The 15,121-nt window shown below is 41.4% G+C and overlaps 1 protein-coding gene across 25 annotated transcripts in view; it reads right to left on the bottom strand.

The window, feature by feature from the left end:
- LOC132870726 (protein NLRC5-like) overlaps positions 1 to 15,121 on the bottom strand; it is a 930,547-nt gene that overhangs the window by 380,827 nt on the left and 534,599 nt on the right. For 21 of the 25 annotated variants that reach the window (XM_060904521.1, XM_060904530.1, XM_060904519.1 and 18 more), the window contains 5 exons: positions 12,638 to 12,832; positions 11,659 to 11,832; positions 8,442 to 8,615; positions 4,888 to 5,082; positions 2,485 to 2,658 (listed from right to left, as the gene is read on the bottom strand). In XM_060904521.1, the coding sequence (XP_060760504.1) occupies positions 2,485 to 2,658; positions 4,888 to 5,082; positions 8,442 to 8,615; positions 11,659 to 11,832; positions 12,638 to 12,832 (912 nt within the window). Of the gene's footprint in view, positions 1 to 2,484; positions 2,659 to 4,887; positions 5,083 to 7,048; positions 7,117 to 8,441; positions 8,616 to 11,658; positions 11,833 to 12,637; positions 12,833 to 15,121 lie in introns of those variants that run through there. The other 4 variants (XM_060904535.1, XM_060904538.1, XM_060904544.1 and 1 more) reach the window with 3 other exon arrangements.

Genomic DNA, 15,121 nt, shown 5'->3' with positions numbered 1-15,121 from the left:
GTGGGTTTCCTCCGGGTGCTCCGGTTTCCCCCACAGTCCAAAGACATGCAGGTTAGGTTAACTGGTGACTCTAAATTGACCGTAGGTGTGAATGTGAGTGTGAATGGTTGTCTGTGTCTATGTGTCAGCCCTGTGATGACCTGGCGACTTGTCCAGGGTGTACCCCGCCTTTCGCCCGTAGTCAGCTGGGATAGGCTCCAGCTTGCCTGCAACCCTGTAGAAGGATAAAGCGGCTAGAGATAATGAGATGAGAAAGTCAGAAGTGAGGATGGAAGACTTTGCGAAAGAATCTCCTTTTATTTTTTCTGCTCGCATTCAGGTTAGCTCCTTCATGAAAGTGTTTGATTTTCTTACAGGTGAAGCCGCTTCCTGCTTCGACACAGAAAACCCAGATTGGTTTCAAACAACTCGAACATAAAAAAACCAACAAGGAGCGACATGAGCGATAAATCCTGAAAGAACAGCACAGATTAAGAGCAGAGAGAGCTGGAGCTTTGTTTCTGATATCAGGAGGAATACAGTCCTGTGCAAAATGTCCCCATGGAGTCAGAGTGTAGTAATGCACCCCTAGTTCGAAAGAGTTCTACACACACACACACTGAACTTTACAACAGCTGCACACATGTGAAATGGAAATAAATCGACGAAGGCAGGAAAAACTATTTTGGATAAAATTGTTATTGTCCGTTACACACTGATCAACCTGTGTGACTCAGTTGTGCCTTTGAATAGAGAATAAATGAAGAGGGAACTGAACATTAACCATTTATTGAAATTATTATTTCAAGAATAATTTTAGTTACTGTATGACTACAGCTATAACTGGAATGTGCCGATTCTGTTAGTGTTAATAATTACTGTACCGTCCACTATTAGATAAAATTAAAATAAAATCTTACAACATTGTCTGAAAGTCGAGAGCAAGATATGTTATTTTACAGATAACACTTCAGATATTGTTTTAACAATAATAAGCATCACTGTATAAATGACAGCGTGCAGACAGCTGCGTAACTACATGTCCTTGGGGTTGCTGAGACATGGAGGGGTGGGGATACCATCCAGCCCACAGTTCAGGTTGGAGTCCTTTGAGAGTAAATGCTTTGGCTTTTGCAACATTCTGTTCCCAAAAGCTGAAGTCGGGAAAAAGTCTTTACACAAAGAAGGTTTTCTTGCTTTGTTTTTTTAAACTGTTCTTCCGTGTCAGGACTCTTCGGGGAAAAGAAGGTAAATTCCAACATATAGCTAATGCCAGGCCACAAATCTGCACTGTCACTCCAGTCATTCTGAGGAATTTTGTACGGATCATAACCGCCAAGAAACTAATTTCTGCATACATCTATCCTTCGCTTCGGTTTGACAGATTATCCAAGTAATCCAGTAGTAGAGCTTTTTTAGCTGTAGTTTTCTTTGGGCAACAGCAACGGACGGCAAACATTTTTGCTTGGCTTCAGTATTTGAACAAAGTTCGCTTGCCCCGCAGGCACAGGGTAGCGATGGTTGCTAAGGTAAATGTGACATCAGTGCAAGGGGTCTATATTAGGCTCAGACAACCTTTATTGTTATTCAGTATGCAACAAGTGTACACCAAACAAAATTTCGTTGCAATTAGGCTCAGCACGGAATTAAATATCAAGTGTATTAAATTAAATGTGGACGTCCTAAAGTCAACCCGGGAAAACGTAGAGGGCACCAGCAACCACTCGCAGTGATGAAAAGCACAAATGCGCACGCGCCTGAAGTGAGCCAAATCAGAACCACAGTTACAAATCAGGAAGAAAAAAACCAAAACGGCGATCACAGGGGAGGTGAGGATGCTGGTTAATACGTCTTGTTTTTTGTAATGTACTCGCTCGAAAATCATTTTTGTGCTTAAAGAAGCCGACCATAGGTGTGCCCGAACAGGCCTAACTCACTAAAATATTTCTGCCCGAATATCTTGGTTGGGCAAATCGGGCATTCGGGCAATGCCTGGTGTTGAGGCTTGAACTCAAAAGAATAGTTAAAAATATTGATGAACGGAACTGAGTAATGTTTTTCTGTTGCACTTGTTTTTACAGTAAAATTTGAGCCACGCTGCCTGTTAAAAGCCTTGAGATCTCAGAAACTAATGCAGATACAAGCCTGGAATTAACCTACTATTAATTGAGAACAGTGACATTATACAAAAACATATAAAGCAAATCTGAGATGGTCAGATGGGAACATTTTTTAATCTGGCGATTATTAATTTTAATTAATTTCTTAAATAATAATACGTTTGACAGATTGCAGTCGGATCAAGTCCCGTTTTGTGCTGCAGCTTCTCACATACGTCCATCTGACCCAAAGACTCTGTGACAAATCATCAGTGTGCAGTGAAAAGAAACAATCTTCCTCCTCAGGACATTGATGATGAACCTAAAACCTCTGCTTCAGTCTCACTATTAGAGAATGTGTCTTACTGAGGAGCAGGTCATGTGACTCTCAGAGAGATGATCTTACCCCAGTGTCTCCAGTTTACAGTGAGGATTCTCCAGTCCAGCACAGAGACGCTTCACTCCTGAGTCTCCCAGATTATTAAAGGACAGATTCAGTTGTCTCAGGTGTGAGGGGTTTGATCTCAGAGCTGAACTGAGAGCAGCACAGCCTCCATCTGAGACACCACAACGACACAACCTGCAGAGACACAATGACACACACTTCATCAACAGATTTTCATCTTGGTGTAATAGTGGTTGTGAAGATGATGTCTCTCATGTTGGACTGTCTCTATTCTCTTCACCAATCACAAGCTATTATTAATAATGACTCAAACATTCCCACTGTTACTGACATTAAGTTTACTCGAGGTGCAAATGATTCAGCAAAAAGTCAATAATTTAAAAGGATAGTTCGGGATTTTTGACATGAATCTGTATGGCATCCCCATCAATAGTGTCGTGCAAACACACTGACTTACCCCTGACAGCATCCTGCGAGTCCAGTTCTTGTCCAGTTTTGGTCCAGACGAAAGTAGTCCAGCAAGTTTGTTGGGGTCACGAAAGTAAAATGTTTTTCGTCTCAAAACAGTACGTGTTCAAAAGAGTGATATATTTGCATCACAAAACCGTTGCCAAATAAAAAGTCAGACCTCGAAATCGCTTGGCACTATTTTCTCTCCCTCGGTATCACTGCGCGCTGTCATGTTGACATCTGCGCAGGAATCAACACCTTTCCCATTGTTTAGCAGTGATTAGGAGTTCAGATCAGCGGCACTAACAAGCTAATTTGAGAGCAAGAACAGCGACAAATTTATCACCTTCTATAACCTATGCAATAATATATTTGTGAAAATGGTGCGCACTTGCGACTATCCAGGCTGTAGCAACAAAGATGTGGCTGAATCTCCGCACACATTTCACCGTCGTAGTCAGACATGTTGTCGCTAACTTTGCTAGCAGTAAACAATGTAGTGATGTGTCGGTCGCGAACGATCCGGTTCAAAGAGCCGGCTCTTTGAAGTGAACGACGGGAGCCGGCTCTTTGGTGGGAGCCGAGTTGGGGAGCTGAATTAGTTTTTTGTCCTTAGGTGCCTCAGAGAGAGAGAGAGAGAGAGACAGAGTTCAGCTCAGCTGAAGGATGATTGTCTATTTGACAACCATGATCATTGTTTTGTTGCCGTGAATTCCTAAAGCTCATGATATAAACTGTCGCTCATAAATTGACAGGTTCGGTCGGCAACCGCCTTGGCATGGCCAGATTAATCTGCGGTATACAACGAGACAGCAGTCATTATAACAGGAGCATATTTGCTGTTCCAGCGGCTTCTCATTACTGGTGGAGCAGAGTGCGGCACTTTTTTCTCTTTTTACATGCGCTCAAGGTGCCACATATTTTGTTGCACATTGTTCTGTGTTTGTTAAAATAATTTCCAACTTTGCTTCATAGTTTCTTAGGCCTGATTTATACTTCATAATTTATTTTGTGGCATTTTGTTCAAGGTCGAGTGTGAAATAAAGCCATAAAGGATAAACAGTTGATGTCTTCTGTGTATTTTATATTGGTAATATAACACAGTTTTGCATTGTTTGTGAGAAAATAATTTATTAATTGGTAAGTTTTATTTCTATAGCTAGAACATTGTTACATTGCTATACTTTACAAAGCTTTAAAATGGCTACAAAAACTAAAAAATAAAATGGAAAACATCCTATTGATAAAATATAAATAATAATGTAATCAACTAGTTAATTGCAGCAAATAAATCAAAAATAAAATCTCAGGAGCCGTTTGGGAGCCGAAAGAGCCGGCTCCTTATAGCAAGAAGAGCCAAAAGAGCCGGCTCCCGAAAAAGAGCCGAAATTCCCATCACTAAAACAATGAATGAAACAGCCGTGGCTGTCACCTGGCGGCAGCGCGCAGTGATACCGAGGGAGAGAAAATAGTGCCAAGCGATTTCGAGGTCTGACTTTTTATTTGGCAACGGTTTTGTGATGCAAATATATCACTCTTTTGAACACATACTGTTTTGAGACGAAAAACGTTTTACTTTCGTGACCCCAACAAACTTGCCGGACTACTTTCGTCTGGACCAAAACCGGACAAGAACTGGACTCTCAGGATGCTGTCAGGGGTAAGTCAGTGTGTTTGCACGACACTATTGATGGGGATGCCATACAGATTCATGTCAAAAATCCCGAACTATCCTTTTAAAGGTTTAATGATCACATATTTAAATTGTTAAAGATATTTTAATTATTTCTTGAAAGTAAAAGTGATTCTGAGGAGAAATGATCACTTCATGACTAATATATTTGTTCTGCATGTTTTACTTTTACAGAAAATTTTAATTGATAAACAACACTGTATACAACTATTAACTGCTGCTTTAGTGAGTTATTGTGACTCTCAGAGAGATGATCTTACCCCAGTGTCTCCACTTTACAGTGAGGATTCTCCAGTACAGCACAGAGACGCTTCACTCCTGAGTCTTCTAGTTTATTCCGAGACAGATCCAGTGTCTTCACAGTCAGATGCAGTTCTCTCAGACTGGAGGTTTCTGAGTTGAGCACTGAGACCAGAGCTTCAGCGCTTCTCCCTTTAATTGCATCACATCTGATACTGAAGGAAATAAAATAATACATAATAAACTCACACAAATGATCAAACAGGTCCTCAAATCTTTCACTGCACCATTTCATTTTCATAAATGACAAAAGTACAAACTCCGAGTCGACAACACACTGAAATGCTGTAACAGTAATTCACAGTTCGAGCTGTTCGGATTTGAGTTGCCTGCTGTGCACGTCATCACTGACACATGGGATAAACACGCAACATCAAATCTGATCACCAAATCGGGAAATAAGAGTCTGATCTCAAATATTTATAAGAGGAGAAAGGAAAAGAGTTTCAAAAGTCAGGTTTAGATGAAGCAGGCAGAGTTCAAGGCAGAGTCATATTTATCTGAACAGATCAGACATTTTGATTTGTTCTCTAATTAGTGAGTGACTGAAATGATCACAGCCCAGTGCTGAAGGAGTTTTATGGAGATACTCATGATGAGCTTGTTGGCCAACAGTGTGGTTTTTGTGTGTGTGTGTGTGTGTGTGTGTGTGTGTGTGTGTGTGTGTGTGTGTGTGTGTTCGTTCCCAGGTGCTCCTTATTTGTTCCTGGTGCCAGTGATTTACAGACTGGACATGTACTGTTGTCTCTCCCTGTCTGACTAAGTAAGTAAGTAAATAAGTAAAAAAGCGCTACAGCATGGAGAAGAACAAAAGCTGTGAGAAGGTCAAAGGAACAAAAAAGTTAAAATTTATGAAGATGTCAGGATATTAGAAAAAAAAACAACAAAAAAACGGGGTGCACCTCTGTACAAAAAGAATAGTAAAACTGGGATTGGCAACTATAGACCAGTCTCCATCCTCTCTGTGGTGTCAAAGGTTCTGGAGACAGACAGTTATAACCAGTTATATGACCATCTCCAACAAAAGAGTTTGTTATGAATATCAATCTGGTTTTCGACCATCTTTCTCTTCTGATACCCGTCTCATCCACTTGACCGATTATATTCGGAAGCAGATGGACTCAGGAAATTACACTGGAATGGTGTTATTGGATTTGCAAAAGGCCTTCGACATTGTCGATCATGAGATCTTACTGATGAAACTGCAAGCTATTGGTCTGAATGGTGCATCTATTAAGTCGTTTCAGTCATATTTGACAGGCCGGTCTCAGATAGTTAATGGTGTTCTTTCTCCTCCTAGACATATTGTCTGTGGGGTTCCGCAGAGTTCAAATTTGGGGCCCCTGCTTTTCTAAGATGATCATTTTACTGAGTTTTGAGGAGAGTTGAGAAGAAAGTGTGCTGCTGATCAGAAACGGAAAAGCCGAGAACATCTTATTCAGACAAAAGCAGCAGGATGAAGTCAGAGACAGCAGGGTGTCACAAGGAGACGAGGTGCTCATTTACAATCACTCTCATGCACTCAGACGGGACATTTTGGAGACTCTGACTGACTCCATCTTCTGCTTTCAGATCAATTTTAAATCAATTTTACTGAACAACAAACAGCCTTAAAGACAACTAGGAGGAAAAAGTCGGATTAAATAGAATAGAGCAGGGGTTCTCAACCTTTTCTACTTTCAGGCCCACCTAGTCATACTTGTAACGAGTCGGGGCTCATTAAAAAAGATCCCCAATTATTTTGGCTCATCTATTCTATCAGAATCTAATAATCTATTGTAAAGTGTATTAATGGGATGCGATATCACTCCCTGTTACAGATTGGAGCCCAAGAATTAAATAAATACAATAAAAGCAAACTGTTTTTAATTGTAGGTATTGTATTTAAAACTGTATGAATGTGCCAGAAGTGAACATAAAACCATGCAGGACATTCTCAGTCAAAAGGGATTAATGATCCAAAAGTGGAGTCTGGTCTTTTAACACAAGAACTTATTGCCATGTTTGCATACCACAAACAAACAAGTTATTAAGACCGAGAAGTACACTCAAAAGAAGTGGATATAGAACCCACTCAATGGGATAGACCCTTACACGCTAACAAAGAAGGATTTTTCCTACTAGTTGGAAAATTATCCATCCGTTGAGTTCCCCGACATCTCAAACTACCTGGTGCTGCAGACATCGTTCTACACACACACACACACACACACACACACACACACACACACAGATGAGAACCTGGAAGAGCATGGACGTGTACAACTTTTTATATGCGGCTGAGTTAAAGATCTGGGGATCAGGACACTACAAGACAGACGGCAGTAGACGGATCTAAGTGCAGGAAGAATGCATTATTTATTAGCAGGCGTGATATTTAAGCCAAGTTTATTTGTATTGCGCTTTTAACAGTCGACACTGTCGCAAAGCAGCTTTACAGAGAATTAAAGACTTTAAACATGAGCTAATTTTAACCCTAATTTATCCCCAACGATCAAGCCTGTGGCAACGGTGGCAAGAAAATAACTCCCTCAGACGACACGAAGAAGAAACCTTGAGAGGAACCAGACTCAAAAGGGAACCCATCCTCATCTGGGTGATAACAGATAGCATGATTATAAATACCTCGCTTCTATAACTGTATCCTACAGAGTCACAAAGTATAACTGTGTAACCAGGAAATTCATTACAGATTTAACATGAAGTCGGTTTTGTTGAAGTTATAAACTGTTCATGATAACTGCAGTCCTAAAGTTAGCAAGTCAGCTGTAGTCTTCAGGCATAAATGTATTACTGTAAGTGTCCAGAGCGTCTTCCAAGTGGGTTTATTATTATTTATTTTTAACAAAAGCAGAACAGAAAGCAGAGTATTTAAACAGCGTTATGAACATGGCTAGAAACAAATGTGACAGTGATAATGACAATACTTTGCAAAGTCTCTGTGAAAACAGTGTCCATATCTGCATGTGCTGATTGCGCTCAAATCAGTGTCAGGTGTTTCCCATAACGACTGGGTCCCAAGTGCGCGCACAACACACTCCGTGAGCACACGCAGCCGCTCAAGCTGTGTCAGACTCAAGCGCGCAAACGCACGACAATCAAGTGTTCGCCTGCTGTGTGACCACAACTTTTAGCTCATGTGTACATCACCATGCATTGCCACCAAAATGCCTCATTTTCATCGATAACCCACTGCAAAGCATCGCGAGCTGTAGTGCGACCATAGCTTAATGAGGCGGATGTAACATCGGATGCAACCCAGTAATTTTACCTTACTATGAGAAAAAAATTTAACTTCAACTTGGGGGGGGGACTAGCAGGCTACTAGATGGTGCTTCGCAGCCCACTAATGGGCCGCAGTGGTTGAGAAACAGTGGAAGAGAGTGAAAATTTCTAAAACTGCTTTCATTTCATGTCCTGGTCATGTGATATTTACTGAAATTAAAGAACAATGATAATGATATTAAGTTATTCTTCTCCCCCCCGACATTTGCTTCAAAAGGTTATCACTTACATGAGTGTCTGTAGTTTGTAACGTTCATCATCCTTAAGAGCAGAGAGCAGCTCCTTTCCTGAGTCTCTGATTTTATTCCCAGACAGATCCAGTTCTCTCAGGTGTGAGGGGTTTGATCTCAGAGCTGAAGCGAGAGCAGCACAGCCTTCATCTGAGACACCACAACACCGCAACCTGCAGAGACACAATGACACACACTTCACTGCCTCAGTTTATGAACATCAACATTTGTTTTGTGTCTTTAAATTAGGTGTGTGTGTGTGTGTGTGTGTGTGTGTGTGTGTGTGTGTGTGTGTGTGTGTGTGTGTGTGTGTGTGTGAGAGAGAGTGTGTGTGAGTGAGAGAGAGAGAGAGATGGGAATACATGATTAGTGTAGGATGGAAATGATTTTCATTGGTTTTGTAAACAGACTTTCTTTGTAATTTATAACAGTTTGATTGTTCAGTGTTGTTTCTGACAGTGGACACATGAACAGAGACTTTAGTGAGTTCTAGAGATTTCTGCAGCTGTTCTGCTCTCCTCTGCTTTCTCTTTCACCTCCTTCAGTATTACATGCCGGGCTCTCAGTGTGATTTTTGCAGGATGCCTCAATCTTAGGCAGAGGAGCAACAGCACTGAATCTGCTCTCTCTCTCTCTCTCTCTGTCTCTCTGTGTGTGCGTCCATGGATTTGGCCTTTTTTTGCCATTTTGTGCAATGGAAGTAGCTAAGCTGCTCGCTGAATAAGGAAGTGACAGTTCACTAGTTAGAATCACAAATAAATTTCAGAAATTAATGCAAATAATCAAACAACTTTATACTTTCAATTTATTTGCAATATTTACAAATTATTCCACCACTGCAGGCTCCGATATGCTCAAGTTTGAGATGTCAATCATGTTCTTTCCTGATTTACTGACTGGCAGTTGGTTACAAGGTTCCGCCCCTTTGAGAGATCTACCAATCCTAATAAGAAGCTGTGCGTCCAGGTGGGACAAACGAAAAACGCGTTATCCAGTAAAACGCCGAGATTTTTCTGATTCACTAAAATAATGTCTGCAATGTCTCTCTCACACACGGTTCACATTTATTTTTTTCCCTTTTCATATACTACCTCAATTCCTCATGCCATCAGACTTCTCAACTCTGAGGAACTGGTCTGATTCTCACGGACTGTTGAACACACCACTCACACTACACTCTTTACACAGTCAACAATAATGCACTATTGCTTTACAATGTCTCTCACACACAAGGTTTACATTTATTTATACCCTTCTCATAGACGACCTCATTATGCACACTCAACTCCGCACTTTATGTTGTTTGTGTAGTTTATTGTCTGCAGTGTTGCATTCTTCCACTTTATGTTGTATTTGTAGATTTGTCGTCCTGTGATGTGTAATGTAGCACCATGGTCCTGGAGAAACGTTATTGTTTTAACTGTGTACTGTACCAACTGTATATGGTTGAAATGACAAATAAAATAGCCTTGACTGTGATATTGAACGACACCAAGACTGATGAATAAAAGAGACACTTTGGGAAACGTTTCATTGCTGCATTTTAATGAAATGTGAGGGGAAGCCGGGCTTCCAGTGTCGTCTTAAAGCAAATCACCACTGACAGAGATGGACTGGAAGATTATTTACGATTTTAAAGTGCATATCATGGGTAAATTCAGGAGCAAGATCAATGTAATTCTCCTATTTTAGATTAAACTTTGGTCAAATATCTGTCACATTCTGCATTTTGTGCAATTTTTTTACCTTGCGCAATAGCAGAAAAATTCAGTTGAAATCAAGCCATTTGAGGCGAATTGGTCCACCTCTGAAAAAACTTGGCATTTGGATTTCCCGGCAAACATTGATTTTCGTGACGTCGCGTGCGGGACGCCTCCCTCTGAATCCTACGTCAGCGCTGGTTTGTTTATGAGAAAACGACCTGGTGGTTTTCTGCAAATTTCTTCAACATTATCGCGTAATTATTAAAATGGTTAACAGATGTATCGTAGGAGGGTGTAGCAACACCAATCATGATGGGATTAGTACTCATCGTTTCCCAAAAGACCGGACAATGAGAGAGAAATGGGAGCGCTTGGTCTACACAGGCTGTGCACTGAGACTGAGCAAAGCTCGCGCAGCCTGCTGGTGCTTCTGCAGGTGACGTCACGAATCTGGCTCCAGACTCCCTTGGGATTTTTCCAGACACATTTTATTTTATGTTGCTGTAGACAGATGGCCTTGTGCAAAATTTCCCTTCTGGATGAGTGTGTAAAGGGACATACTTCTCATCTCATTATCTCTAGCTGCTTTATCCTTCTACAGGGTTGCAGGCAAGCTGGAGCCTATCCCAGCTGACTATGGGCGAAAGGTGGGGTACACCCTGGACAAGTCGCCAGGTCATCACAGGGCTGACACATAGACACAGACAACCATTCACACTCACATTCACACCTACGGTCAATTTAGAGTCACCAGTTAACCTAACCTGCATGTCTTTGGACTGTGGGGGAAACCGGAGCACCCGGAGGAAACCCACGCGGACACGGGGAGAACATGCAAACTCCGCACAGAAAAGCCCTCGCCGGCCACGGGGCTCGAACCCGGACCTTCTTGCTGTGAGGCGACAGCGCTAACCACTACACCACCGTGCCGCCGGACATACTTTCATATATTAAAAAAAAAAAAAACTAAATTGGTCCAGGATATGCACTTTAACATGTATCATTATTATTATTACTACTAAAATAATGTATTTCAAAAATTCAACATCAACTAAAGGATTGTTGCCATGGCTTTCAGGTTATTGGAAGTTATTTTCTGCTCCTATTTTCTGCATCAGTTCTATGGCATTAACGTCTCATTTGAGTTTTAAACTCTATATTCCTGAGATCATTTCCACCATGTCACTGCTGCTTTAAACCCTGCAGCTCACACAGAGGGCAGTTAGTTTGTGTCTCAGGTGCAGTTTGTGTGATTAGTTACAGTGTTGTAGTAAATTTCACAGTGATTTCAGACACACTGCAGTCGGATCAAGTCCCGTTTTGTGCTGCAGCTTCTCACATACGTCCATCTGACCCAAAGACTCTGTGACAAATCATCAGTGTGCAGTGAAAAGAAACAATCTTCCTCCTCAGGACATTGATGATGAACCTAAAACCTCTGCTTCAGTCTCACTATTAGAGAATGTGTCTTACTGAGGAGCAGGTCATGTGACTCTCAGAGAGATGATCTTACCCCAGTTTCTCCAGTTTACAGTGAGGATTCTCCAGTACAGCACAGAGACGCTTCACTCCTGAGTCTCCCAGATTATTAAAGGACAGATCCAGGTGTCTCAGGTGTGAGGGGTTTGATCTCAGAGCTGAACTCAGAGCAGCACAGCCTTCATCTGAGACACCACAACCACCCAACCTGCAGAGACACAATGACACACACTTCATCAACAGATTTTCATCTTGGTGTAATAGTGGTTGTGAAGATGATGTCTCATGTTGGACTGTCTCTATTCTCTTCACCAATCACAAGCTATTATTAATAATGACTCAAACATTACCACTGTTACTGACATTAAGTTTACTCGAGGTGCAAATGATTCAGCAAAAAGTCAATAATTTAAAGGTTTAATGATCACATATTTAATTGTTAAAGATATTTTAATTATTTCTTGAAAGTAAAAGTGATTTTGAGGAGAAATGATCACTTCATGACTAATATATTTGTTCTGCATGTTTTACGCATCTCATCTCATTATCTGTCGCCGCTTTATCCTGTTCTACAGGGTCGCAGGCAAGCTGGAGCCTATCCCAGCTGACTATGGGCGAAAGGCGGGGTACACCCTGGACAAGTCGCCAGGTCATCACAGGGCTGACACACAGACACAGACAACCATTCACACTCTCATTCACACCTACGGTCAATTTAGAGTCACCAGTTAACCTAACCTGCATGTTTTTGGACTGTGGGGGAAACCGGAGCACCCAGAGGAAACCCACGCGGACACGGGGAGAACATGCAAACTCCGCACAGAAAGGCCCTCGCCGGCCCCGGGGCTCGAACCCAGGACCTTCTTGCTGTGAGGCGACAGCGCTAACCACTACACCACCGTGCCGCCACATGTTTTACTTTTACAGAAAATTTTAATTGATAAACAACACTGTATACAACTATTAACTGCTGCTTTAGTGAGTTATTGTGACTCTCAGAGAGATGATCTTACACCAGTGTCTCCACTTTACAGTGAGGATTCTCCAGTAGAGCACAGAGACGCTTCACTCCTGAGTCTTCTAGTTTATTCCCAGTCAGATCCAGTGTCTTCACAGTCAGACGCAGTTCTCTCAGCCTGGAGGTTTCTGAGTTGAGCACTGAGACCAGAGCTTCAGCGCTTCTCCCTTCAATTGCATCACATCTGATACTGAAGGAAATAAAATAATACATAATAAACTCACACAAATGATTAAACAGGTCTTCAAATCTTTCACTGCACCATTTCATTTTCATAAATGACAAAAGTACAAACTCCGAGTCGACAACACACTGAAATGCTGTAACAGTAATTCACAGTTCGAGCTGTTCAGATTTGAGTTTTCTGCTGCGCACGTCATCACTGACATATGGGATAAACACGCAACATCAAATCTGATCACGAAATCGGAAAATAAGAGTCTGATCTAAAATATTTATAAGAGGAGAAAGGAAAGAGTTTCAAAAGTCAGGTTTAGATGAAGCAGGCAGAGTTCGAGGCAGAGTCATATTTATCTGAACAGATCAGACATTTGATTTGTTCTCTAATTAGTGAGCAACTGAAATGATCACAGCCCAGTGCTGAAGGAGTTTTATGGAGCTACTCATGATGAGCTCCTTGGCCAACAGTGTGGTTTTTGTGTGTGTTTTGTGTGTTCGTTCCCAGGTGCTCCTTATTTGTTCCTGGTGCCAGTGATTTACAGACTGGACATGTTCTTCCCCTTACACTCTGTGCGTTGTCTCTCCCTGTCTGACTAAGTAAGTAAGTAAGTAAATAAGTAAAAAAGCGCTATAGCATGGAGAAGAACAAAAGCTGCGAGAAGGTCAAAGGAACAAAAAATTAAAATTTATGAAGATGTCAGGATATTAGAAAAACAACAAAACAAAAATGGGGTGCACCTCTGTACAAAAAGAATAGTAAAACTGGGATTGGCAACTATAGACCAGTCTCCATCCTCCCTGTGGTGTCAAAGGTTCAAGAGAGAGACAGTTATAACCAGTTATATGACCATCTCCAACAAAAGAGTTTGTTATGAATATCAATCTGGTTTTCGACCATCTTTCTCTTCTGATACCCGTCTCATCCACTTGACCGATTATATTCGGAAGCAGATGGACTCAGGAAATTACACTGGAATGGTGTTATTGGATTTGCAAAAGGCCTTCGACATTGTCAATCATGAGATCTTACTGATGAAACTGCAAGCTATTGGTCTGAATGGTGCATTTATTAAGTTGTTTCAGTCATATTTGACAGGCCGGTCTCATAGTTAATGGTGTTCATTCTCCTCCGAGACATTGTCTGTGGGGTTCTGCAGAGTTCAAATTTGGGGGCCCTGCTTTTCTTGATCTATGTTAATGACATGCAGAGAGCGGTGGCTTGTAAGCTTTGGTTGTATGCTGACGATTCAGCTTTATTGGTTTCAGGCAGATCAATGGAGTACATTGAAAATCAGTTAGTGGGAATTTGGAAAAGATTAATCAGTGGTTGGTTCTCAATAAACTTCCATTGCATCTTGGCAAAACTGGATCGATTTTGTTTGGCACCAAGAGAAAAATTAGTAAAAAGGTCTCAACTAAACATTTCATGTAACAGAGCTGAAATAGACTCCGTCAACTACTTGGGGTGTGCCGTGGACCAAACTCTTAATGGAGAAATTACAGGCAAGAAAATTGTACAGCTTGCAAATTCTCACCTAAAATTCCTCTACAGACAAGCACGCTTTCTCAGTCAAAGTGCACAGCACACTTTAGCTTCAGCTTTAGTGCAGCGTCACTTTGACTATGCCTCCTGCTCCTGGTTTTTTGGCTTGACCAGGAAATCAAAACACAGCCTTCAGATTTCTCAAAATGAGCCAATACGCTTCATCCTTGGCTTGGATCCACGAGCACACCTCTCTGTATCTGACTTTAGAAAGGTTGGGCGGTTACCTGTTGAGCAAAGGGTATGGTATTCTGGTGTAACTCATCTGTGTAAAGTCCTGCAGGTCTTTCAATTACATGAAACCTGCGACAGAGAACGTCGTAGGCGTCCAAATTAAAAAGACGCCCAAATTAAGGTCAAGCACCCGAAATGTGCTACCCAAAGTAAAAAAATGAAATGTTGATTAAATAAAAAGTTGGCTACATAAAACCCAATGTCTTGACTTTCTTCTTTAAAAACACCGAAATTAGCGAGAATTATCATGTACTTCTCGTAATTGACATGAAATCCACACCATTCCCATGTTGTTCCGGGTTCGTCGAACTAGCTGGAAGCCTCGCGCAGAGCACGAATTCTCCATCAACGGCGATTAGCACGCCATGATTTTGTGGAAGAGCGAGACTCACGTACCAATGACCAGAGTGGGATTTCCACATTAGGTACATCAGGTAAAAGACTGAATAAGAGAGCTATTCAGGACACAACTGTGTATTTAAGACACAGCTTGCATCTTAAATACACACAGTTGTGTAAGTG

This window comes from Neoarius graeffei, chromosome 22 (genome assembly GCF_027579695.1).
Source record: "Neoarius graeffei isolate fNeoGra1 chromosome 22, fNeoGra1.pri, whole genome shotgun sequence".
NCBI lineage: Eukaryota > Metazoa > Chordata > Actinopteri > Siluriformes > Ariidae > Neoarius > Neoarius graeffei.
This window is presented reverse-complemented; position numbering and strand designations above follow the sequence as displayed.